The sequence below is a fragment of the Prunus persica genome, chromosome G1, assembly GCF_000346465.2.
Source record: "Prunus persica cultivar Lovell chromosome G1, Prunus_persica_NCBIv2, whole genome shotgun sequence".
In the NCBI taxonomy this organism is placed as follows: domain Eukaryota; kingdom Viridiplantae; phylum Streptophyta; class Magnoliopsida; order Rosales; family Rosaceae; genus Prunus; species Prunus persica.
The window spans coordinates 7,859,636-7,886,788 of record NC_034009.1 but is presented as its reverse complement, the minus strand read 5'-3'; the positions used below and the strand labels follow the sequence as shown (position 1 = coordinate 7,886,788).

Below are 27,153 nucleotides of genomic sequence, written 5' to 3'. Positions count from 1 at the left end.
GTTACTGCACACATTATTTGTTGTAGAGAATTGCATACTGAGTTGGAGTGTTCTTGGTAATTGCTTCACATTTCAAACAACATTTTACATGAATAATACTATCACCTCGCTTACTACTATACCCATAAATCTTTGTTTGAAAATGTTGTTCTCGTTGGCAAAGAGTTTGCAAAATCACCATCTTGTATTTTTGTTACAACAAGTAAGAAATAATCTTAGCCTATCACATTCTTTCAGTTAGTAAAATACAGAACAGGAAAAATTATGAAAAAAATACAGACGTGTTTTATTCGGCAATGTTTTGGAAAATTACAATTGATAAGTTGAGCCAATATATAATATTTTAATATGATTTATTTAATTTATATGATTTTAATTTATTTAATATATATGATTTTAATTTAATAATATGCAAACAATATATGTATAATTAAAAATTTTGTAAAAAACAAGTGTATTAAACATGAAAAATATGTACGCACATGTACAATATGAGTATTATATGTGAAAATGCTAAATTCTTTATACGGTTAATAGCTTTAGAAAAGTAAAAACTTAAAAGGTGACAATAGAGACATGGATAATGGCCTAATAGTAATGAATAATGCTTTAAACTACCGATAAACAAAAATTGAAAAAAACCATTTTTAAAAAAATATTTATAAAAAAAAACCCCAATAAAGCCAACTGGCTATTTTCTCTTTTGAAAAAAGAAATCCCGAGTATAGCCGCCTGGCTACACCTTAAAAAAAAACTCGCCTGGCACTAGCACGCATTTCGCCACGTGTTAAAATAGTGTAGCCGCTCGGCTATACTATTTTTAATATAATAAAAACTGAGTATAGCCGCCCGGCTGTACTATTTATATATTAAAAAAAAGTTTAGAATAGAATAAAAGTTAAATGACCACTGCGTAAAAATAAAAAATAAATAAAAAAAAAAGATGACCCGATGTAGAATTTTATTTTATTTTTTTAATATTTATTATCGGGGTTTATCGGGGATGCGAGTTGCTGTCGTAATCATAGAGAGAAGCCCAGGTCGTTGAGGTCAAGCGCACACCCACAGGCGTCAGAACTCACAAGGACATAGAGTAACGTCATAACCCAGTTTCAAAAACGATCCGTCAGCTTTTGCGAAACCTCTCGAACGCCATAACCCAGTTTCAAAAACAATCCGTCAGCTTTCTCGCTCTTTCTGCGCCCTGCTCTGCTCGGTACCATCGCCAGCAAATCACCCCCCTATCATCCAAGTTTTGCTAGACTGTCTCCACAGGGTCTCGTAAGTACCTTTCATTCCTCTCTCTTCTCTTCAGAGTTTGGGTATCAATTTATGAATTTGATGCCACGCGTTGCATATAATTTGTACGCTATGATTGATTTATCTACCCGTTAAAGATTCTACTATTAAATTGTAAAATGGGGTTGAAATTGAATTGTTAAGATTTACGTTGGGCATGAAATATATCTCAAAGAGGGTGTTGGGCAATTTTATGTTGGGGTTTTGCATGAAATTTGATCAGAACTGTGTATGAATGTTGTTATCTTCTTTGCATTGTCTGATTTTCGATAGATGAGAGACAGTCAATTTTAGCATAAGGTGCAAGAAATGTGATACATTATGGGCCTTTTTCCATTGATAGGGTAGAGGTTCTTCATTTCTTCTCTTATTTCTTGTGATTCCTACCTACTCACAAGGAAGTACATTTTTCTATTTAGGAAATTTGGTTTCTGTTAACCTGCAGATTAATTATGAACAGTTTATACGGTGGGTGCTATAATGTGGTATCCCACGGATTTCAATGGGAAAATATCTGTTAAGGGAGTGTTATTCGCACTCCCTATCGTCCTCCTGTATTCCAGCGCAGGATTGGTGTGGCGGAGTGCTTAGTAAAAGTCAAAGAAAATTTCATATATCAGCAGATAAATTATGATTACTATGGAGTTGGAATTGAGGCTCTATTGAGTTCGGCTGAGTGGATTCGTTGAAACGAAGAAGGGAGTATCTGTAATGCTTTCTCATTAATTGGAGACTGAGCTCTGGTCTATTCTAGTATTTGATCAGTAGTGTGTACATATTGTTTATACATTTCTAGTTTATCTGTTGTGAAGGTTATGCAATTGCCTATGTTTGCTACTTCATCCATTGTTGGTTTGTTCTTGAGGTCACTCTTGTTTCTCTTGTCAGGCTGCCGAGTTAATTTATCTTTAGGGAAAATGGGTGTCAAATTTCTCAAAATTCCTGTAACGCAAACGGATTGTTCAATTCAAGTATCTGGTTGCAGTCCCTAACTTTTGTGATAATATATTTGTATTTATCACCAGTCACTGGTCTTAATATCTTTGAAAGCTTCTGGCTACTTCGAATTTTTTGTTTTTTTTGTTTTCCCTAAGGCAGCTACCTGCATTTCAGGGCTCTGTGAATCCCATTGAACTTTGTTGTGGCCATAGGGATTATTAGACAAGGATGTCTGGGAGACGAAAAATTCCATCGTCTTTTGAGCGACGTCCCATTCAATCTCCAGGTATGATGCGGCATGGTCCATTGCCTGGGTTAGGGCCACCTCCTGGTCACCGACCATTTGAGGCACTACCACGTCCTGAGCTTTTGGAAAATAAAATTGCATATCAAGCAGCAGAGATAAAACAACTGACAGGAGACAATCATAGACTGGCGGCTACTCATGTTGATTTGAGGCAGGATCTTTTAGCTGCTGAGGAGGAACTACAGAGACTCAAGGCACACATGAGAAGCATCCAGACTGAGAGTGACATTCAGATGCGGGGTTTGCTTGATAAGATTGCAAAAAGGGAAGCAGACATCGAAGCTGGCGAGGGTGTGAAAAAGGAACTGCAAAAGGCTCACATGGAGGCACAGACCTTGGTCGCAGCGCGACAAGAGCTGACCATTCAAATTCGGAAGGCCACAGAGGAGTTGCAGAAAGCTCGTCTTGATGTTGAGAAACTACCGGGTTTGCATGCTGAACTTGACAGTCTGAGGCGAGAACACCATAGGCTGCGGTAAGTCAATCTACCTTTGAAGCTTACTTTGAAGTCTATTTGCCTATCTCCTAGTGAAACCCATAGAAACCTTTTCTAGCTTTGAAGCTTAATGCAAATCATGAAGCCTTTTCTCTAGCTTTATCGGCAATTATTGCCACTGTGCTTATGCAAACGTAACAAATAAAAGGTGGCAATATCTTTTGTACTTATATACTCATTCCAGAAATAGGACTCTTGATAATTTTTGTTCCCTTTGATAATATAAGCTAATGATTGATTAGTCACACATACAAATTGTAATGAATTATTTCCAATCTGTTCAGCTATTGGGTGGTTCCATATTTACATTTCATTGTGTTGTTCCGTCCAATTTTTACTTTATTAGAGATTCCACCAAATTAACTGTATGATGCCCACAAAATATATGCTGCTCAACTAAAGTTCACAGTTCCCGTGTTTCTTTGTTCATTTTTTTGGTACCTTTTGTGATCTATTTTGAAGTTTTAACTTGATTTCTGATGCTCTAAATCTTTTGCGTGTACAATACAGTTCAACTTTTGAATACGAAAAGGGTTTAAACATAGAGGAAGTGGAGCAAATGAAAGCAATGGAGAAGAATCTAATTGGGATGGCAAGAGAAGTAGAAAGGTTGCGTGACGAGGTCTCAAATGCAGAGAAGAGAGCCCATGGTAACTTTCTGTCTGTCTATCGTTTTGGTACTTTAGATGGCTTTTGTTCTGATGCTTCTGATATTTAATTTAGCACCAAACGCACATGCTGGCGGTTACACAAATCCAGATTCTTATTACCCAGTTAACATGCAAGGTGCTGGTGTGTATTTTGATGGTTATGGAAGGCCCTATGTTTCAACCGGTGTTAGACCACCAGGAGAGGGAACAATACCATATGCCAGCAGCAGTGGCATAGCTGCTGGTGCAGTTGTCCCAACTGCTGCTGGTGGTGCTATTTGGGGAGTAGCATATGATCCCTCACTGGACACTGCTGCTGCGGGCGTAGCTATCTCTAATGCTGGGCTTGGAGCTGCTCCAAGAGGCTATGATTCTACGCTTTCTCGGTAGCGAATACAGGATGAGGCCTGAGGTTTTCAGGGCTTTAGGCGAACTATTAAAATGGAGCGTATATTTACTCACATAAGAAAATATGTTTGGCATTTTGGAGGGATTTTTCATTTTTTTGTTTGTTTTTGTTTGTGTAGTAAATCACATGAAACTTTTGCCATATAGGATTATTAAGTATTTAAATGATGGGTGTAATCCAATGTGAGAAGACCGAAGTACTTGTTATGCTTACTTACTTGAGCATGTCCGAAGAAGACCAAAAATGCATGTGCCTTTGGTTTTATTACCTTTTTTTTCTCTCTCTATAGTATGGACAATGTTTCTCATCTCATGGAAAATTTGAAGATAAATTCTTTCTGAAAATGGAAATTCACGATTTCTCGTTAGAACATCAAATCTAATGCTGGAAGTAAGTCCATAGCTTTGTGGTGAGAGCATTTGCCTAAAGATTAGTGGTCTCATGTTTCAACCCCAATGATACCTTCTCACTTTCCAAACTTTGACCGAAAAAAATGGGGCAAGTAATATTTGAAGGATTGATTTATTACCCTTACCAAGGATCTGACTAAAGGAGATTACCTTTATGCGTTCAAGTTTACTATTCATCCGAAATTGTTGTCATAATTAAAATGAGTGTTATTGTGAACGATACCAAAGGTTTGACATACCAATAGTTCTGAAAAAGTAAAAATTTAAAAAGGGATAATAGAGATTCGGATAATTGCCTAATAGTAATGGATAATGCTATAAACTACCCTTACCAATGAACAAAAATCTGATGTAACGAGTACAGCCGCGCGGCTATACTATTTACAAAAAAATATTTATTAAAAAAGACATGCCTGACACCTAGCGCCCAATTCGCCACTTGTAAAAACTATTTTAATAAAAACCGTGGTATAGCAGCGCGGCTATGCTTTTTTTTATTAAAAAAATCCGAGTATAGCCGCTCGGCTATACGATTTATTTATAAAAAAGGGACACCCTTTGCTATCGTCTATTTTGCCACGTGTCAAAAATAGTATAGCCGACCGGCTATACCATTTTTATAAAATAAAAACCGTTGTATAGCCGGTCGGCTATACTATTTTTATTATATAAAAAATTGGAGTATAGCCGCCCGGTTATACTGTTTATATAAAAAATAGAGGACCCGCCTGCGGTTTGTGTTTGTGTATGAGCTTGTATTTTCTTCAGAAATTATGTGCCAATTTGAAATGAACCCTATAATTTAGGGGTTTTATGAAGTTAAAGAAAATAGAGAGGAAAAAGATAAAGCACTTGCCAAATATACCATTGACAATAACATTACGTGGCGCTAGAGAATTAATCTTCGGACGAAGGAACCGGAGAGGAGCTCAGCGCATCTTCATTTCATATATTCGCCATCTCCCGTTCACAAATCCTCCAAATCTGGCTCCTGTCTTTCATCGTTTAAGTCTTCAGTCATGGCCGAGGTTACCTTCTTTTCTCTTCTCCCTTTGATCTATCTGTATGTATATGGTTATGGCTTCTGTTAGAATTCCAGAAATTTTTTTTAAAAAAATTTGATTTATTAATTTTTTTTACGAATCTATCTCCGTTTGACTTTATTTTTTTAATACTGTGAATTGGGTTTTCGTTACAAAAATCAAAATTTTAGGAATATTTCCGTTTTCCAAATTAATTCATTCGAAAAGCATTCCGACGAAGATTTCTAATTGATTTGTGGTTTTTTGTTTTGCAACATTTTCAATGGTGGGTGCAAAGCAAACGTAGCATATATTTTCATATTACTGATGAGATTTTCCTTTATTAATTTTTTACTATTAAAAAACTCCTTATTTCCTGAGTAAAAGAAGATTCAGTTGTTGAAATTTGATTGTGGAGGATAATTTCAATCTATATGGGTCATTTAATTTTGTGTAGCAGCATCAATCATTTGGATCTAATATTTGTTCTGCCTGTTCATGCCCCCACTCTAAGAGAATGAATGTTTCGAAAATTTTGTGTTTCATTTTCTATATTCGTTTATGAGGGTATTATAAGGATTAACCGAATTCTGCCATTGTTCGACAATATTTAGTCCAAAATTTCCATTGGTAAAAAATGGTTTGCTTGTGTGTGACTTTTAAGAAAAATTATAACATGTTTCTTGCTCATGGAACTCTTGCCAATTTACCGGGCTGTTCTGTGTTCGGAGATTCAAGTTTGTCTCTTTATGTCATGTGAACAAGTTGTCACTGATTGAAAGTAGTTCATGGACTTTAATGTATTTATATGTTTTGATGGATGACATATTTGAAGATGTAAAGTGTGGGGCAAGCGTTAAACTCATATTGATCTAGATCGTGGAGTCCAACTTAGATCGAGTTATATTTTCTGGGTTTAATAAGTTTTGTAACTAAAATGATATATTTGCCCCCTTTTATTTATGTCAGCTATTTGTCACATTTTGTTTTCCTCACATGAACTTTTCTGCTATGCTATCTCAGATTGAACTGAAAACAGCACCTGTTGATTTTCGATTCCCTACAACAAATCAAACTCGGCACTGTTTCACGCGTTACATTGAGTTTCATAGGTAGTTATTCGAACTTTAGCACATAGTAGCTTAACAGTAAACTATTAATTGAGATTTTTTTTTTTTTTAACATGTCAAACTATTTGCAGGTGTGTGGCAGCAAAGGGTGAAGAATCTAATGAATGTGAGCGATTTGCCAAATATTACCGCTCTCTTTGCCCGGGTGAATGGGTAAGTACTTCTTAGCTTATTGTATTGTCCAAGAAACCTAAAATTTGCTCATGCCTTTTAGGATACTCCCTATCTACTGTATTCTTACGGCACAGAAGTTTGAATAAGCGCTTCATGTACCTAAATTTATGAAATATAAAAAGGGAAAAAAGAAAAAGGAAAACACCTTTCGTCTTTTCTAGTCCTGTTTCACTGTTATTTGATAAAAGAAATTTTGCAATTGTGGGGGAAAAGCTCTTGCTAGAAAAATGTCCAACTGCAAACTTTACAATTATTAGGAGAACAAGTTTGAAAACGTATGTGTTTGAAATTAACTTATTCCACATTCATATTAGATTTTTGTCATACAATTGTCCTCTTCTTGTTAACTTTCTGCCTTTATTACCAAGTTGAATTTTACGTGTTGTGTTCCTTGTGTAGAAGCTTAATGAGCGTAATTATACAGTTTATTTGATAGGCGGTTATTTTAGTCCCATGTTCATGTGTCCATTAATGTGTGAGGGTGACAAAATAGTCTTTTGATATACTGAGGAAATAAAGCTTAACAACCACAGCACCAGTCAAAGACTGATATTTTAAGTTGTTTTAAGGGCATTGATTTCTTCACCTTTATAGTTTTATACTCGGATTAAGCTGTTAGTGGCCTGTTCACCTTCAGAAATATGGAATGTTCAATTTTGAATGTTCCTTTTTATCTGTAAGGTACAATACGTCCATCAGTTGGATTGACAAGTCTTGATTGTTGAAGAAAAGAATATTAGTGAACTCAATTGGATTGAATTATTGAATCAACAGGGGTGAAATCTCAAAACCCTTCTAGTTTATGGCTGTTTATTGGATCCCTGCAGTGACATTCTATTTTATCTATTTTCTGGGGTATTTGCTTGCTTTATTTAATTTTTTCCCCTCATTCTTTAACTTTTGTTGGTATCGCTATTTTCCTTCTGACACTTTGAGGGTTTTCCAAGTACAAGGGTTGGTACCATTTTATAGTTAAAAAGTAATTGTACATTTTAATCTATTATATCTAAATTCTAATTTTTTTTATGGGCTTGTATTATTGTAGATTGAGAGGTGGGCCGAGCAGAGGGAGAATGGAAGTTTCCCAGGTCCTCTTTAATTAACATCAGAACTCCTTGGCTTGATCTTTCATTGACATGAAAGTTGCATATCACTTCCGTTTCCTTCACTCCAACCAGTTGTGCATGGTTTCTCAGTTGGATCATTGTGGATCAATAAATTACCTGTTCAGATTTCTTTAATTTAATTGAAATCACACATTGACTGGTATTTTAATTTATGATTTGTTCTCAGCACAAGTAGTTCCATGGTTGCTCACACTTTGAGGGTTTTTTTTTTTTTTTTTTTTTCTCGTTTGACTCAGTTGTTTTAAACCCCCTGGCTCACCCAAATAAACACCCACCACAGGAGGGAAAAAAGAAGAAGAAAAGACGTTTGTAAGTGTTTGTTTGCATTATAGCTAGCTATACATGAATCAGTCTTAGCTTCTTGAATATTCTACTTAATTTGTGAGATTATTCTCTCAAACTGTAGACCTGGAGGAGCTGCTTGTGGAATAGGTCACTTAAGGCTTCTTTTTGAAAAGGAATTATTTTTGCACTCCAAAAGTAGGTTGTTGCACTGCACTCCGCGGAGGCTTTCGTCGAAAATAGAAGAGCCTCACCAGTGATCAGTGTAAGGGGTATGGTTGAAGTTGGTATCTGAGTCTCAAAAGACTAATAGTAGAGCATCGAAGACACTGGTGATGGCCATAAAAAGGAGTTGGCCAAAAGAACCATGAAAACCTTGATCTCACTTATGCTTTGAACTAGTGTGAAGATTTTGACTATACCCTTATAAGAGAGAGATGGCCAACAATCTCTCCGCAGCAAGCAAGAGTATGTTGCTTGAGATCAATAATTCTCGGGCCAAAGCTGCAACTTCGAGCAAGCTTGGACATTGAAAAGTTTTTAGGAATTTTTATTCTCACAGCCTTAAGAATTTTGATACAGTCAAAGTGCCACTATAAGGTCCTTTTAAAAATCTTCAACAAAAAGACGGTTTTTAGGGACAAGTTTTACCTATAAATTCGTAACAAATAACCATGCAACTTTATTATCTCACAAAGCCTTCAATGAAGGTATGAACTCGAGATAACCTCAGAGTTATAAAGCTTTCAACAACGATATGAACTCAAGATAGCCCCAGCAGAAGAACAAGCCATTAGCATAGATATGGAATCAAGATAACCTTGACAGAGGGTAATCTCACAAAGAACTAGTTGATGCATGAACTCGAAATATACATATTATTATTATTTATTTTATTTTTGAGACATAGGGAGATTAAAAAGACATGTGAGTTTGCTATTTATTTTTTTAGTGCTTGGGCCGTGCATCGACATAAATCATGAACAACATTTTGGGCAAGGCCGTAAAAAGCTTAAACTTGATTTGGTGGGGTGTGCCAGGCCCATGCAGTAGTGCAACACTTGGGCGACGCTTGAGAGCTCCAGTAGCAAGCTACTGTAGTGAGCCCTCCCCCTAAAGAAATTAATTTAATATCGTGTGGGCCGTTGGCCCACGTATCAGATATTAAACTGATAAGAACAGATACTACACTTGATCTTAGCCAAAAGGCCGAGAAAGGTATGCTTATTCCTTTGTTGGGCTGATTATTTTATACACAGCACCGCTCTCCTCCTTGCCTCAACTGGTCGATGTGGGACAATGGGATTGTCAATAACCTGTCTTGAAGAAATCTTTGCGGTCTTTGTGCTTCAATGCAAGTACATCTAAAGCCTCTCCTCCACAGCCTTATTATCATCATAGGTATAAATCTTCCAATAATTATAAAACATTTTAGAAACTGAACCAATTTATTGATTTGCTAAGGTGCTACAAATGAAAGAAATATAGATAATCAACCTCTTTGGCAGCATCATTCAGCCTTGTGGGACATCAGCTTGTGCAACTACTGCATTGTACTTGTCCTTGCAAGAGGTTAAGGATGGCTGGTGATAATTCTTAACATAATTTGGTTTGATCTTGACATATATATGATAATATCAAGCCAACGTCTCAGCATGATCTTGACATAATTTGGTTTGGTTTTCAAATGCTAAAGTTTCCATAACCTCATATATATATATATATATATATATATATATATTATACAGAGTTTTCATTGAAGGATCCCTCAAATAAACTTATTTGAGGGACATCCTTGTAGGGCCCGCTTTGCATTGTATTTCACTAATCCAAATCGTATATTTTTTTTAAAGATAATCATTCAATCCGAAATCATTTGACTACTCAATTGAGTTATTGAATTTTTAGTACTTTCTTGACGCATCGTGTTCATTGATTTTGTAGGACACAATTAGATATCTAAAAGGTTTCCGATTTGCCTAATTTTTTGTTAGGATGACCTATGAATGAAGACCTAAAAATTTAAATGGTTTGGATCATTGGAAAAAAATTATAGGGTAACTTAAAGGACGTCCTTATTTGAGGGATCCCTCAATAAAAAAGGACTGAGATATATATATTATAAAAATCCACCCACACATGAAATCTTGACTCTATCAACTCAGACCGTGTGTGGTATCACACTGGCATTTGATGTTACCATGTAAGCTATTTTTTGGTTAATTTGTAACTTGTTGATGCATAATATTTGGTCAACAAAATCAAGAGAGTAAACTCACAATCTCACAAATTACACGAGTATTTAGAGCAACTCCACCCATTTGCCCCTTACCATGGCAATGGGGGAGCTAGGGCAACCACTATTCACGTGAATAGTGGTTGCCCTTGCAAATAGTATTGTGTGTTTCCACTCGTTGCTATGGCAAAGGGCAAATACTATTCATTTTTTTATTTTTTTCACAAATTTGTTTACCTAACAATTAATTTGGATAATATTTTTCGATAAAATTTTTGGGTTCGTACGTGTCAATATTTATTATAAAATTCATATCTCAATTGGATAAAATTTTGGTATTTATAGAAAAAAAAATCAGTAATTTTTTGGTTTTTTTTTTTTAAAAAATTAGATTTTTTTTTTCATTTTTTTATTGCACAAAAATTGGCTGCCGTTGGATTGGAGAAAAAAAAATGATTGGAGAGCCCAGAGCACGACACGTGGACTTTAGCGGCACTGTAGCGCTGACGTCAGCACCAAAACGAGTGCTGGAGCTCGGGCCAACCTTGCCCTCGGGCCAGCCCAAGTTGCTGGGTCCCACCTTGCACCTGGGTTTGGACTCCTCGCTGAAACTGGGTTTTTTTTCTTTTTCCTCCCCCAACCTTGAGCTCAGCTGATCGCTAAAGTGGCTCTTACGTGTTCATTCAAATTGGAGTAGATAGTGCATCAGTTGTCAATTGGATTGCCTTTCACCATAAAGGTTACATTTACATTGAAAATACCAAATTGTAGGGAGAGCCTCTTATGTTAGTATGAAAATTGTATTGTCATTTCCTAGACTCTAGCATAGGTTGGGAATTAGTGTGTGAATATGTTTTACTGGAAGCTTTGGCGCAACACATTCATTTTGGATATTTGAAGCATGACTTAACCGATATGAGAAACTGATTTCAGGTAAATCATGACATAATCATGCATTCATTATAGGATTCCTAGTTGGAGTTATTTTTACTCAAGCACTTTTATGTTAGCCCTACTTTTAATAGGATTAGATTTTATCTCTTGAAATTGCTTTCCTAGTTGGACTCTATTTTGATTCAAGTTAAAATCTTATCTTTGTTTGGTCTAATTAATTTGTTTTAGGAGATATTGGTTCTCCCTAAAATAGTGGCTATTTGGCATCAATCACTTAGAGTCCATATGGGATCAAATATGATATTCATGATTGAATAGAACTTGTGGTCTGCTGTTTGGCATGATTACTTAGAACCATATAGGAAGTTTGGCTCTGTCATTCAGTAGGCATCTAAATCTTATATTGTTCATGGGAAGTTTGCATGGGCTGACGAATTGAGGTAGGATTCTATGAGAATCAAATATGATTAATGGCAAGAGATTGAGGATGTGGCTTTGTGCTCTTCTCTTGCAAAAAGGAGATTGTGGTTTGTATAAAGATATGACGTGCTTCTTTGTTTTTGTAACTTTCCCATATTTTGTTTGAGCATCTAAAATTCTTAAGAAAGCTACTGTACATATTTGAGATAAATCATCAAGTGTTCCATGTTTACTTGGTGATTTATTAAACACTTTAATCATTCATATTGCATTCATATGCATGTCGGTGACTCATACGGTTGAGTGCACTAAGACCGTGGTGGCGGTTTTCCTCCGGCGAGCTTGAAGCAATCGTGGCCAGTATTGCGTTCAACATAAGGAGTGTCGAAGATCATCCCGTAACAGAAGTTGAGTTACGAAGAAGTCGGTAAACATTATCTAGAATGAGTCTAGGATAAGTGTGTGAGTACTTCTTGTAATCATCGTTCTATAGTGGATTTGAGTTGGACTGAGGAGTCCCGTGGATTTTCCCCAGAGGTGGGGTTTTACCACGTAAAATAATTCTCTGCGTGTTTTTTTATTTTAAGCTTTGCACATCTCAGGATTGATAACTAATATCAATCCTGCTTCAAAGGTTGATCATTATTTATTGCAAAAAATTCGAATTAGCTTGTTTAACCTTCTCCAGGCATATATAGATATCCTACAGGTATTTTCAATTGGTATCAGAGCCAGGTTGCTGGACATACTCAGTAAGATCTAATATACCTTAGGATGGATCGTGCATCGGGCTCAATTGCACATCCATCATATTTTGATGGCAACAACTATGACGCTTGGAAGGCCAAAATGAAGTCGTTTCTTTGGTCCTTAGATGAACGTGTATGGAGTACAGTGATTCATGGATTTCCTAAACCCACAAAGAAGATCGAAAACGGAGATGAAGAAACCACAATCCTCAAAGCTAGAGAGGAGTGGACCACTGCAGAAGTCACACATAACACTAATAATCAAAAAGGGTTAAATGCTTTATTTACTGCTGTCTCTTCAGATCAATTTGAATATATATCTGGTTGTGATACTTCTAAGGAAGCTTGGGATATTTTGCAGGTTACTCATGAAGGAACAGATACTGTCAAGGGAGCCAAGCTTCAAATGCATACTTTACAGTTTGAGACACTCATGATGGATGAGAATGAAACTTTTTCCGAATTTTATGCTAAACTGTGTGTAATTGTGAATGCTTGTTCAAGTTTAGGTGAAAAAATTCCAGAAGACAGGGTTGTGAAAAAGATTTTGAGATCCTTGCCTCAACGATTTCAACCAAAGATCACGGCTATTGAAGAGATCCGCGACTTGAACACCTTGAAAGTTCAAGAACTCATAGGGTCCATACAAACCTATGAGATGAAACATCTAGCTCCTAAAAAGAGCAAAAATGTTGCTTTCAAGGTTGTGAATGAAGAAGATAATGGGCATTCAAATGAAGATTGCAGTGATGATGAATTAATGATTCTCACAAGGCGATTCATGAACTTTCTCAAGAATCTGGATCCAAGGAGTCGAGATTTAAAAGGTATAAATTCTAAAAATAGGTTTGTTAACTATACTGATGGTGGGTCTAAATTTCGCAGGTCAAATGAACGAAAGAATCCAAGAGAAAAGGTCCAATGTTTCGAATGTGAAGGCTATGGACACATATCTTCGGAATGTGCCAACACCTTAAAGAAACAAAAGGATGGCAAGAATAAGGCAATGCATACTACTTGGAGTGATAGTGAATCAGAATGCGAGAATGATGAAAAGACGGTTGCACTCATAACCACAGTTAGCTTGGATGAATCACATGAGGATGATGATTGTAAAGGTATAAATATTGAGTTTATCATGAACAAATATGATGATTTGTTGGCTGCTTCTTAGAAGCTCAGTAAACAAAATAGTGAGCTCGTCAAAGAAGTTGCTGTGCTGAAGCTGGAAAATTGCAGGATTGCAAACGAGTTTCAATCTCCTGATGCAGATTCCAAAAAGGTAAGTGCAGGTATGAACGAAAAATTGATGTTTTTGCATAAAAAATTGGCTGATCAGAATAAATTAATTGCATCTCTAACATCTGACAACAAAGCCCTTGAACTTGAACTTAAAAATTCAAAGGAAAGAATTGTTTCTTTAACCATTGGTGCAGAAAAAATTGACAAGATGATTAGCATGGGAAGAAGAGACGGTGACAAACGAGGCTTGGGATTTGAACCAAGTAATAAGTCTTCCGCTGTGTCTAAAACAAAGTTTGTCAAATTCACTTCACCTATTGAACCTTCTGTCACTCATGAAGTCAAGAAATTTATTCCAATTTGTCACTTTTGTGGAACTCGTGGGCACATAAGACCAAGATGCAATAAGCTTCGAAATGAATTTGTTTGTTCAAATTCTCATGGCATGGGTGGAAAAGTAAGTATCCAACATAAGATTTTAAGTCTTATGGAAGAGGTAAACCGCTTATCCAAACTATCTTCTTTTCATTGTTTGCCGTCAACTAAGACAAAGTTAGTTTGGAGGAAAAAGGAAAATCATAACGGTATGTCTTCCTCCACTAATCTTGTGCATGAACCCGTTGCTTTAGAAAGTTTGGATCTTAAATGTATTGCTGCAAAATCTTTGGATAATCTTCGATTTGACACTCTTAGAAAGTCTTTAGGTATATGTGCTCTAGATTAATTTGGAGTCTATTGCATGCCAAAGCCTCTTTCATGTCTTATGATATTTCAATTAATTTCGGTGTTTATAAATCTGCCCAGCTCGTGCAAGGATTGTTAAGGTGTATCAATCCTGTAACTGTCTGAACGTATTTGTTGATCTTAGATTGGGCTCTGACACTGCACTATATTGAGAACTCATACTTTCAGCTTCACACAAAGGTTTCCATTGTCTTGGTGCATTATAAACTTCATTAAATGATCTATCCATCTTTTTATTTTTATTTTGCACATCACACTCTTTTCCTTGAATTCCTTTGAATATCTCTTCTCATGCACTTGTCTCTCTTTGGATTGCCATAACACTACTGTGCGTAAGTTCTTGATCTGTTTAGAAATAAAAATTTAAAAAAAAAAAAAAAAAAAGGTGTTGACCGCTCATTGCTCAGTAACCGGGCCTCTTATCTAACCAACGTCGAGGTTCAAGTCAACAAGTTATGATGGTTTGCTGTCCTTGCTTATCTTTGGAGCCTTCATGATTCGGATCAGTATTTCCCCAGGGATGCTTTATCACCCAGTTGCTTCCAGTCATCTGACGTGAGCACACTGATTGACCATCCGTTACATGGATCATGTCGAAAGCTAAATAAAGTAAGCCACCAAATTTAAAATAATAATAATAAATAAATACAATTCATGTCTCAAATAAACTGATCTTCTTATACTTACAATGCACTTAGTGTCTGTGTCATCTTTGGTGGGATCAGTCTTGGGTGGACATATTTTTTGTGCTTAATTGAAAGGAGTTCACTTCACACCTTTGCTTCCTAATGGTAGAATCATTTGGTGATGTTTATTTTTCACCATGCATGTGGTATGCCTCCTTGATTATCTGTGAGTTTGTGCATTTCATCTGGTGGCTTGCTTTTGTCCCTGCCATGCTTTGCTTCTTATGCGTTTCAGACAGCGTTGGGTCTGCTACTACTATCTCTTCTTGCTCACATACTTGGCATGTTTATGAATGGAAAATAATTACATCTTCTAGAGAGCTTGGGACCTGCATCTAAAATGTGTTATATATCTTGGTTGTTTTGAGCCTTTTGTCTTAATTGTGTTGTTTTTGTTTGTGTTATGTTATGTTTTTGTTTTTCCCTTTCGTTTTTCTTTGTTGTTTTGTTTTCCAAAAATTTTATAAGAAAAAAAAATTATATTAAAAAAAAAAAACGAATTTCTTTTTGTTTTCAAACATTGTGTCATTTATGCTTCTTGTTTAGTTGTGCCGCTAGGCTTTGCTTCATGTTACTAAGACGCACACATGATAAACTGAATCTGAGGATTGCAGTGTCATTATCAATCCTGTCCGTTGCATACCTCTGGCACATCAACATGTATGACACAATGCAGAGTATAAGACATGCAACCGAAGAGGTAAGAATCATATATTGTTTATATGATTGAACCTAATTGTGTATGTTGTTCTTGTAGGTGATTAATGGATCTTGGCTATAAAAAGATGAGACTTTTTCACCAATTGCACATCTAGAAGCAGTGAGGTTATTGCTCGTTGTCACTCAACAAGATAAAGCCCCTTACATGCATCATTGGTAAATCTCTATGCCTTTATATGTTGGATTGCAATCTGATCTTTTCCTCTTTTATATGCTTCTGTATGTTATTTCCTTGTCCTTTGGATTTCCTGACAAAAAGGGGGAGAGATCACTATGTGAAATTATGAAAAGGGGAGAGATTGTGTTGTAGAATTAAGGGGGAGTGGTGTTGTAATTTTGCCTTGAATTACATTTCTTCTCCCACATGCTTCACTGGTTTTGTTGTTTCATAATGTGCAGGGATTCAAAGCCTTGAGTTTAGAGTAGGATTTCATTTGTTCAATTCCATGCAATTTCTTTTGAGTTGTAATAGGTGTTTTGTCTAGGAAATGCCAAAGGGGGAGATTGTTAGTATGAAAATTGTATTGTCATTTCCTAGACTCTAGCATAGGTTGGGAATTAGTGTGTGAATATGTTTTACTGGAAGCTTTGGAGCAACACATTCATTCTGGATCTTTGAAGCATGACTTAACCGATATGAGAAACTGATTTCAGGTAAATCATGACATAATCATGCATTCATTATAGGATTCCTAGTTGGAGTTATTTTTACTCAAGCACTTTTATGTTAGCCCTACTTTTAATAGGATTAGATTTTATCTCTTGAAATTGCTTTCCTAGTTGGACTCTATTTTGATTCAAGTTAAAATCTTATCTTTGTTTGGTCTAATTAATTTGTTTTAGGAGATATTGGTTCTCCCTAAAATAGTGGCTATTTGGCATCAATCACTTAGAGTCCATATGGGATCAAATATGATATTCATGATTGAATAGAACTTGTGGTCTGCTGTTTGGCATGATTACTTAGAACCATATAGGAAGTTTGGCTCTGTCATTCAGTAGGCATCTAAATCTTATATTGTTCATGGGAAGTTTGCATGGGCTGACGAATTGAGGTAGGATTCTATGAGAATCAAATATGATTAATGGCAAGAGATTGAGGACGTGGCTTTGTGCTCTTCTCTTGCAAAAAGGAGATTGTGGTTTGTATAAAGACATGACGTGCTTCTTTGTTTTTGTAACTTTCCCATATTTTGTTTGAGCATCTAAAATTCTTAAGAAAGCTACTGTACATATTTGAGATAAATCATCAAGTGTTCCATGTTTACTTGGTGATTTATCAAACACTTGAATCATTCATATTGCATTCATATGCATGTCGGTGACTCATACGGTTGAGTGCACTAAGACCGTGGTGGCGGTTTTCCTCCGGCGAGCTTGAAGCAATCGTGGCCAGTATTGCGTTCAACATAAGGAGTGTCGAAGATCATCCCGTAACAGAAGTTGAGTTACGAAGAAGTCGGTAAACATTATCTAGAATGAGTCTAGGATAAGTGTGTGAGTACTTCTTGTAATCATCGTTCTATAGTGGATTTGAGTTGGACTGAGGAGTCCCGTGGATTTTCCCCAGAGGTGGGGTTTTACCACGTAAAATAATTCTCTGCGTGTTCTTTTATTTTAAGCTTTGCACATCTCAGGATTGATAACTAATATCAATCCTGCTTCAAAGGTTGATCATTATTTATTGCAAAAAATTCAAATTAGCTTGTTTAACCTTCTCCAGGCATATATAGATATCCTACAGGTATTTTCGTCTTATAAATAGATGAGGGTTTGGGTCCTTAATTGGCTTCTAATAGCGCTGGGCATGACATGGTTATACGAGTAAATGGGTAGAGTAATAAGAATAAGCGAAGTGTCGTTCCAAACTAAAATAAAAGGATATGTAATGCATGGTCAAAAAATTAAGGGAAATGCTATTATTACTGTAGCAAAATTCTCAAATAGCTCTATTACTGTAGCTAATCGATTGATAAAGTATTTTTTTTTAATGTTCACATCAACACTATCTTCGATTGTATGTTATCAAAATAATGAGACAATATCAACAACATATTAAGATAATACCAATATAATTAGTGTAACTATTTGCTACAATAATAGTTCTATTTGAAACTTTTTATTACGATAATATTCGTATTTGAGAGCATTTCCCGATAATTATAGGTCGGTAGCTCACAATCATATACTAGATAGACGGCCGAAAAGTCAAATATCATCTTATTACCACAAGAAAAACACAAGGATAAGATAAGAGGCAGCATATGGGTCCAAACATTTCGTGGCCTTGATACATTTGGCATGCTATTAGGGAGTTATTCTCTAATCATGCATTTGAATATAAGAACAACTTGCTTTCCACGAATAGGACTTATTGTGTCATTTTGTAATAGGATTTATTGGTATGTCCAATTATCGCTTGACATCAAATTCTGTATGATCTTTTTCTTTAATTTTATAAATGTTTTCATTGATGTGTATCTCAATCTTTCATATGCGGTTTAACAATCTAGACGCCCCCCTGCTCCCCTTTGTTTTTTGAAATATAAGTGATGGTCTAAATTATAGGAGATGAGGGTTTCTCACACACACACTATCAAGGTATTATGGGGATTCAAATTTGAGACTACTAATCTGCAGGTCAATGTTATTTTCTATTGGATTAGACCTCGTTGATTAAGCAAGACGAAACCTTTGACAAAGGTGAATGATAATTGACTAGATATAAGTAATAGATCTTCATATTTGGCACAGATCAATTGGTGACATAATTGCAAGATTCCATATGATTTGTCTAATTTTCATTAGCAATAGATAGTAAAAAGGATCACGAATACTAAGATAACTGTCTATGTCAACCACATGGCATGTTAATATTTTCCTCTTAACATAAAATAAGTAATACGTGTCTTAATTGAAGGATAATACCACAAATTTTCTCTCCAAGTAAAACGATGCGATATGAAGGCATATACAATTATCACACGTAGAAGGCAGTCGGTACAAGTTACTGTGAATTTCTGAGAAATAGTCAAAACGCGGAAGTTGTGAATCTCTATATTAAGAAAAAGGAAAATACTTTACGTAAAGAAAAGAAAAGGAAAGAAAACAACAAGTAGAGTAATTAGCACCAAAACTAAAATCATGATAACTTTTGTTTTAAAAAATGTTCACATGGTTTCACGAGCAGTCAAATTTAACTGTAGTTTTGAATGCTTATGTATCTTTTATACTAGTATTTTATATATATTGGCCCTTTAATCGTATAATTCTAGCTTTATTTATGTTGTCGGAGTTGCAGGGGTTTATTCCGTGTCTATCCCTAATAGAGTATTGAATCTATATTTATTTATCATTTTAACCTCAAATACTTATAAAATTATGAAATGATTCCCCAACACATTTATTCTTATCTAAGAATAAAAAATATCCATAATTAACAAAATAAATGAATATATTATAACGTTGTCTACAATATAAATATTTAGTAACTACGAATGATAAAATAAATAATGTTTGTTTACTATATATAAACTTATAAAGATAATAAATCGTGTATATATTAATTTATTTTTTTGTGTAGGATAGTTTTAGCCACGACAGGCTGGAAAAAATTAGAAAATCCCCATGCAACTCCGTACGTACACACACGGTATAATCTCCGAGAACCTTTCGTGAAATCCACAATATAAATTAACCACATCCGACAATAAATCTTTTGTTGTTTTGCTTCAACTTCTTTGTTCTTTCAATTGGCTCGATCTGTGGGAGGCTCAATCTCTCTGCAGGCTTGGTGAGTGTGGGTCTCTGATAAAGATTGAAAGTAATTCTCAGGATGAAGATAAGCAACAACCTGTTGGGTCTTCTCAACATCCTCATCTTCCTCGTATCGATTCCAATCGTCTATTTCGGGATAATTGCGAACAAGACAAACAGCGGAGGAGAGTGCCTCGACCTTTTTAGGAAGCCCTTCCTTGTAGTCGGCGTTTTCGTCATGGTGATGTCAATCTTCGGCATAATCGGGGGGTGTTGCCGGGTCCCTTGGATCCTATGGACGTACCTGGCCATCATGTTCCTCGTCCTGTTCGCCTACTTCTGCATGTGGATTTTCGCCTTCTTCGTCACTTGGAAACCAGGTGGTGGAACGGAGATTCTTGGTACGGGGCACAAGGAGTTTAAGCTTAATCGATACTCCGAGTGGATACAGATGAGGGTTCAAGACGAAAAGAATTGGAAGAAGATCAAGCACTGTCTCATTCTTGGCGATTACTGCCCTAGTTTGATGCCCGGAAATGGCACTTCCCTCCGGGATTTCAACAAAGAGGAATTGGCACCAGTTCTGGTAAGCATATATATACAAGTTTAATATATTGCTAATTATGGTTTTATTATTTTTTGGGTATACAAATTAATTTTTTGAGCTGGCACAGCTCTAACTCTTCGCTTCACATGAAACTTATTTTGGGTGGTTTTAGAGTGCTTTGAATGAAAATAACCCTAGTTAGTTAGAAATGGAGAATTACTATGTATTACCATATTTAAAAACTTATCATGCACTATTCATGGCTCATCATTAATTCATTGAACTTATATAGAAGGGATGTATGATGACTTTTTTGGAGTGTTAGTAAAAACGTCATATTAGATATTAGGGGTTTTAGGAGTAAATAGTCCTGAATTATAGTTCGATTTGCATTTTGGTACTTCAATTCCAAAATGGATGTTGTGGTTCTTCAACTCCACTTTTGATGGCATTGTTGAACATGTTGTACATTCTGTTAAATATAAGGGCGAAATGGTCTTTTTATATTATTTTTAGGGAAGTGATAGCGTAAACTATTTTAAATTAATCTAATAGGGAAGGGATTTGAATTTGTGTGCTAAACGCATATAAAGTTTTAATGGTAGACACTTTGCTTAAGTATGCACTACTGTTATAGTGTATATGGGTTTGAAAATATTGACTACAATTTCCAATTTATATAATGTTTGCGGTCTTCGCGATCGGATTTAACAGGGATCTTTAATTATGTGTTTATGTTGATTTGCAGTCTAGTTGTTGTATGCCATCAGTTGAGTGTGGATTTAGCTATGAGACCCCTATCGTGTGGAAGAAGAAGAATAACAGTGCTTCTTCCAACCCTGACTGCAAAGCATGGGACAACGACCGAAAGGTTCTGTGCTTCAACTGCGAGTCTTGCAAGGCTGGAATGCTGGAACAACTGATAATTTCTTGGAAGGCGATGCACCTTTTCAGAACCCTAATGCTTGGCTTCCTCTGTTTGGTGTACGCTGTTGCATGCTGCGCATTCAAAAACACCAGAGAGAAATTCTGACCATTAATGGACGCATGCATGCAGTGAGAAGTTTTAATTAATTGTACGCATGAGATGATCATCATGTAGATCAATACTGTTTCAATGTAGGATTGGGAGCTACCCAACATCTTCCATCTTCCTCTTATTTATTACTAATCAATTCGCAGTCTTATTGATCCACTAATTTTGCAATTGGAAGCTTTGACAAATTTTGTTACTAAAATCCATGTCCTACAAGGGGCTTACAATTCAAGTGGTTAAGAGCAGTTACCTCTACAATTGAACTCATATGTTCAATTCCCCCATCTCATAATATCGCTATTGTCCAAAAAAACAAAAACAAAAAAGAACCGAGTACCTACTCGCATACTTTATTTATTTATTTATTTCTCTATTCGGATTTACTTCAGTTTAAACAAAAGATTGGACCTCATTAAAATACAATCCAAAGGGTTAAAAGAACTAACACATCAAGACCTCATAAATAAAAACTATACTAATAAGGTGGAAAGAAGTGTTTTTGGATTTGAAAATACAAAGAAAACATAGAATTGCCATAGAGGGAAATAAGAAGGATCCTTTGAGTTTCAGGCTTTGGTGGGTTTTGATTGATGAAGCTGTTATTAGTTCGTTTCTTTAGTCAGGCAGGTGGAAACTTTTCACAAAAAAAACCAGGCAGAGCCAAATGATTGAAACTAACCAAAATTGGACTGATCGGTTTGGGCGGATTTGAATACCCTCTTTTTCTCCTCCTACTCCTTTCCGATGTATACGTGAGGGGTTTTTAGTCTTGGATAAATACTTTCCATCATGTTTACTATATATGAAAGTTAAGATTCTTACACCATCAATTTAAAACGTGTATTTAGACAATTATGTATTCTCCCCCATGGAAATATGTACGGTTGCACTATATAATCTCCGAGAACTTTTCTTGGAATCCACAATATAAAATCAACCGCATCCTACAATCATTGTTTTGGTGTTGCTTCTTCTTCCTCTCCATCGTCTTCATCTTCATTTAAACATTTTGATCAATAATCTATATATCTGAGGCTTAAATCTCTCTCGTTTGAGGAGTTTGGGTCTCGGATAAAAAAGTTATTTCAAAATGAACCTACCAAACAACCTGTTGGGTCTTCTCAACATTCTCACCTTCCTGATATCGATTCCAATCGTCGTAGTCGGGGTACAGATGAACAGGGTACATGGCGGTGGGGAGTGCTTCGAGTTGTTCAGGAAGCCCGTCCTCATATTGGGTGTGATGATCATGGCGATGTCCGTCGTGGGCATAATCGGCGCATGCTGTCGGGTCTCTTGGGTCCTATGGATCTACCTCTTTGCTATGCTTCTCCTCATCATCTCCCTCTTCATCGTCTACGGCATAGCCTTGGTTGTCGTGTGGAATTCAGGCGGCGGAACTAGGCTTCCCGGGACAGAGTTGAAGGAGTACAAGCTTAGCGGCTACTCGGAGTGGTTGCAGAATAGGGTTCAGGGAAAGAGCTGGGACACGGTCAAGAATTGTCTCGTTGTTGGCGATGCCTGCTCTGAGATGCCCAAGAATGACACTGCACTCAAGGAGTTCAATATGAAGGAGTTGAACCCCGTTATGGTACACATTTTGGAATATTTACATTTTTTTTTTTCAGGTCTTTCTTTATTTTTGGACTGTTGGCATGTCATTGGTGTCTCTACTAGTCTTAAATCATCCTACAAGTTATTAATTAGACGGAGAGATTATATCAAGTAAAACATTCTTTTTGGTGACTTATAGAGTTCTTACGCGTGAGAAATCCTCCTCCCTTATAGTTTAGTTTAGACTATCGCTTGCCAAAAAGAAGAAGAAAAAAGAGTAACCTACACTTGCTATAATTACGTACCCCTATGGTGCTCTCATCACTAATCAATAGTACTAGTAAAAAATGCATTCCAATACGAACATAGTAGTAAAACTGGATTACATTGTTGAAAGAGAACGACTCATTTCAATCTAGAACTCTTGAAAGCTTTATACTATATGTTTTGGTGCCCCCTCCCGTGACTATGATAAAAGTTTATGTTGTTACACACTTAGTTCAGAATTCAAATTCGGATTTTGAACTTGGGGTGAACAGATTAAAATGTGTTTGATATTATTTTGCAGTCTGGTTGCTGCAAGCCATTAGCTGAGTGTGAATTTACCTATCAGAGTCCCACCGTGTGGAATAAGACAAAGAATGCTTCTTCCAACTCTGACTGTAAAGCATGGGACAACAACCCAAAGGTCAAGTGCTTCGACTGCAATTCTTGCAGGGCTGGAATTCTGGAACAGCTGATAATTGCATGGAGGAAGGCTCACTTTTTCAAATTTGCATTGATAGGGTTCCTCTCGGTTATCTACAGTGTTGGATGCTGCGCTTTCAAAGAAAGCAGGAAGAAACCTGACTATTGGAGGCAATGATAAAAAGAAACTCTTTCATCTTCCTCTTATTAGCAACCGCTGGTCCTGATGACTACTTATTTTTGGATTGGAAGCCATCCTAAGCTTGGAAACTTCCTCTGGTACACTTTTTGTTGTTGTTGTTTTCCCTCCTGTAACTAAAATCATCGCTATTATTAATCACTCATTTTTGTTTTATTTATTTATTAATTAAATTTTTTATGTCAAATACAAATTAGGGCTTTGTTTGTACCAAGTTTTTGTTCGTGTAAAAATTTTCCAGAGCAACTTTAGAATTCATTGAAAAATATGCGCATTTTATTCATCGCTGAACTTTTGCAGTCTCGCGTGGAAATGTCAAACCATTTATGTAATTTCCTAGGAATTACTCATCATTAATTAAGTTGTGAAGATTGATTCTTGTGCTTGAAGCACACTTGTGTCAGCAGCGTTTTACTTTTTTTCATATTTTATTTTTAGAATAAGCGGTAGTTTTTATTGAAAAATATTTATTGATAAATAAAATAAAAGTATAAAGCAACAATGTGTTGAATATAGGTAAATTTTATTAAATGACCAAATGCAACAATATGTTGAATTGATTTGGAGAGAATCACATACAACCCAAAAATAACTAAAATCTATGATTCAACAATTAGAAGCACATGTACTCAAACCCTGCAATACAAATCCACCGCACAACGGCAGAGACGGAAAATCTGTATCAAAAGCTAAAGCTAAATAGGAGAAAGAAAAAAAACCTAATTAAGCAACGTTTTACTTTTGTTATTGCGAGTTTATCAATATGATGTGATGTAATTTCAGAAGTCATTAGCGAATTTATCATTCTCTTTGAAAGAGAGGAGTTCGTAATAATGAAGATATCTCTAACTAAAGTACAGAATAATTGTTGATGCACAATTTTCGCTCAACCATTTGAAGGGAAAATAAGCTCAAGCCCAAATATTTGGATGTATTTGAACCCCTTTAAACCTTCTGTTCTCCCAATTTAGAGTGACATAGTTGACCTTCTTGTTGTAGGCCCCTACGCAATGAAGACCATACAGTAACCTACAACCCGAAAAACCGTCGAACTTAATCGACAGTTTGGGTTGGGTTTTGTTTTTAAAAAAAAAAATTTGTTTGGTCATCGGTTTGAACCCGAACCAAACCAGGGGTATATGGTTTGGTACACGCACTAGCGGATCTACATAGGCGCAAGGAGGTGCACTTGCACATCTCCTCGCCGGAAAAACCATTGTAGGTGCTTCAAACTACCCCTTTGCTCAACTGGTGTACAGATTACTTTATTTCCATTTTCAACATTTAAGTAAATGTCTTTGTCATTTTACTTTAATTTATTTTTATATTACTCTATTTACTTAAGTTTACAATGTAAATAAGGAAGTACCCCCCATTTGGATTCAAATAAAAATACTAGAAAATCAAATTCCTATCAAATCAAAATATGAAAAATAGGTTTTAGTGCAAAATACGATTTAGGCTAAAAATGATGGCTCATTAAGTCAATATATACTTCATACTAAAATCCCATAAAATCAAGTTTTCTTATTTAATGTGTAAGGAATAAAAGCTGCCAAAAATTATCTTGAAAAAATGATTATTCCGAAAAACTATTTTTCATACTTAATCAATTTTGCACATCCGCTAAAAAATTTCTGGATCCGCCACTGGGTACACGTGTCCAGTTTTTATTCGTTGTTGGTGTAGAACCTATAGAACGCATCACAGAGAATTTCTTCCCATGTCGCTCTTGACTTAACCCTAATTTTCTCCGCCTCTTTCCTCTAGTGACTTGAACAAAACCTCATCATTTTTCTTGTAATTTGCTCCGTCTATTCCCTCCCCGTCACCTCTTCCATCGTCGTCGCCTTTCATCTCTCTCATCGAGCCATCTCTTATCTCCCAACTCTTATCTCAAGTCAACCCTCATTTATCATTGAAAAGGAAGAGATTGCAATGAGGTATTTTTGTAACTCTCCAATCTGCTTTCTGACTTTTGCATTAATTATATGTTAGATTGTTATTTAACTTCATGTTCTGATTTTGGTTTTGGTTTTTCTGGATTCTGGGTTCAATTATATCTAAGAATGTTATCTAAATGTTTTCTGATTTTGGTTTCAATTTTATCTAAATGTTATTTAACTATAGTGAGGTAGTGTGCTGCACATTTGGAGAAGGAATTTGATTTCTTTGTTGTACTTGCTTAAAGGATAGTGTGCTGCACACTTGTTGATTCAGTTACTTGTTGCTGCTGCTGTTGTGTGTAGTTGTTGAATCTTTGCCGCTATTGCCGTGTTATGTGTTCAGTTGTGGACAATGACTAAAATATCGATAATATCACCAAAATATTGAGAATAATATTGCCAAAATATCGAGGATATTATCATTTTTGGAGAAGGGGATATTTTGGAACATATTTGTGTAATTATCGTATAATTATCAATAATATCGTAGAAATATCACGGAAATTTTGGCACCGATAATATTCTCCAATTATCATAAGCATTTGGTCAATATATTGCGATAATATTGATAATATCGACATGGACATGGAATAGAAAAAAAAATTAATTTGAAATGGCTTATGCACGCTCATAGGGGGATTCAAACCCCCCTGCCACTTCTATTCTTCCTCCAAAGCCTTATCCACCACACTGCTTATGGAAAGAATTCGAGACCCAATTTATTTTGGGTGGCATGTTAACAATTAAATACAAAACTATTTTGGGGATTTATCATTTGATGACTACTTTTCAAAGTACACGTACTCTATACATAGAATGAAGACAATGAAAATTTTGAATCTCATAGGAACTCTATGTGGTACTAAATCACTCATTTATCTTACCATGCAATTTATAAAGTGTAAAAAATTGTAGTAATCATTATACGTAAATGATTATGGTGTGTTTAATCTTCTTTCATTAATTACTATATATTATACACTCACAATGTTTGTTAGCTCGCTATATAATTAACTTAAATCAGTCAAACCCACTATGCAATGCGTTTCATTCCAATTTTTTGGGATAAAATAATAGATAATTGACTAAATAAACATCCTCTAAAGTTTCAATCAAAATTTTCAAGTTTTTCTTACAATTTCTATGGTTTTTATTTAATTTTTACTGATATCGATAATTTCCGATATATCCATCGATATTTCTATGTTTTTAGACCCTGATATTTCCGAAACTCTCAATATTTTAGACCTTGGTTGTGGATTAGGTGGGAGGTATTTTAGGTCAGTTTTGTTGTAGGCTTCAAAATGTCTAGTGTGGGAGGTAGTTCGCATCTACCATTAACACACCTCTCACCCCAAGTGAGACTTCTCCTAATAATGCACAAACAAAAATAGTACAAGGGGGATCAACTAATGTCCATCCACTTCCTTCTAAAAGACAACCTGTTAGGAAACCATATGATGTTTGGAAGCATTTGACCAAAGAACCAATT

General features: G+C 35.8%; 4 protein-coding genes across 7 annotated transcripts; all 4 read left to right on the top strand.

Annotated features, from left to right (window-relative positions):
- Window positions 941-4,372, top strand: LOC18792707 (protein FLX-like 4). 3 transcript variants are annotated; one of them, XM_020555546.1, is made up of 5 exons: window positions 945-1,281; window positions 2,188-2,277; window positions 2,413-3,020; window positions 3,552-3,691; window positions 3,765-4,372. In XM_020555546.1, the coding sequence occupies exons 3-5, from the start codon at window positions 2,467-2,469 to the stop codon at window positions 4,079-4,081; spliced, it is 1,011 nt and encodes a 336-aa protein (XP_020411135.1). In that variant the 5' UTR covers window positions 945-1,281; window positions 2,188-2,277; window positions 2,413-2,466; the 3' UTR covers window positions 4,082-4,372. The 3 variants fall into 3 exon arrangements, with proteins under 3 accessions (XP_020411136.1, XP_020411135.1, XP_007222542.1); XM_020555547.1 differs by lacking the exon at window positions 2,188-2,277 and having other exon boundaries at window positions 941-1,281; window positions 3,828-4,372; XM_007222480.2 differs by lacking the exon at window positions 2,188-2,277.
- On the top strand, window positions 5,268-8,153 carry LOC18791186 (cytochrome c oxidase subunit 6b-2). Of its 2 annotated transcripts, XM_007226297.2 has the most exons (4): window positions 5,268-5,538; window positions 6,556-6,644; window positions 6,734-6,815; window positions 7,882-8,153. In XM_007226297.2, exons 1-4 carry the CDS (start codon window positions 5,530-5,532, stop codon window positions 7,933-7,935), a joined length of 234 nt encoding a protein of 77 aa, XP_007226359.2. In that variant the 5' UTR covers window positions 5,268-5,529; the 3' UTR covers window positions 7,936-8,153. The 2 variants fall into 2 exon arrangements, with proteins under 2 accessions (XP_007226359.2, XP_020411376.1); XM_020555787.1 differs by lacking the exon at window positions 5,268-5,538 and having other exon boundaries at window positions 6,529-6,644.
- LOC18792365 (tetraspanin-8) lies at window positions 19,694-21,612 on the top strand. The gene is made up of 2 exons (XM_007224555.2): window positions 19,694-20,278; window positions 20,988-21,612. The coding sequence occupies exons 1-2, from the start codon at window positions 19,772-19,774 to the stop codon at window positions 21,270-21,272; spliced, it is 792 nt and encodes a 263-aa protein (XP_007224617.1). The 5' UTR covers window positions 19,694-19,771; the 3' UTR covers window positions 21,273-21,612.
- On the top strand, window positions 22,237-23,888 carry LOC18789651 (tetraspanin-8). Its single transcript, XM_007225947.2, has 2 exons — window positions 22,237-22,866; window positions 23,398-23,888. Exons 1-2 carry the CDS (start codon window positions 22,366-22,368, stop codon window positions 23,692-23,694), a joined length of 798 nt encoding a protein of 265 aa, XP_007226009.1. The 5' UTR covers window positions 22,237-22,365; the 3' UTR covers window positions 23,695-23,888.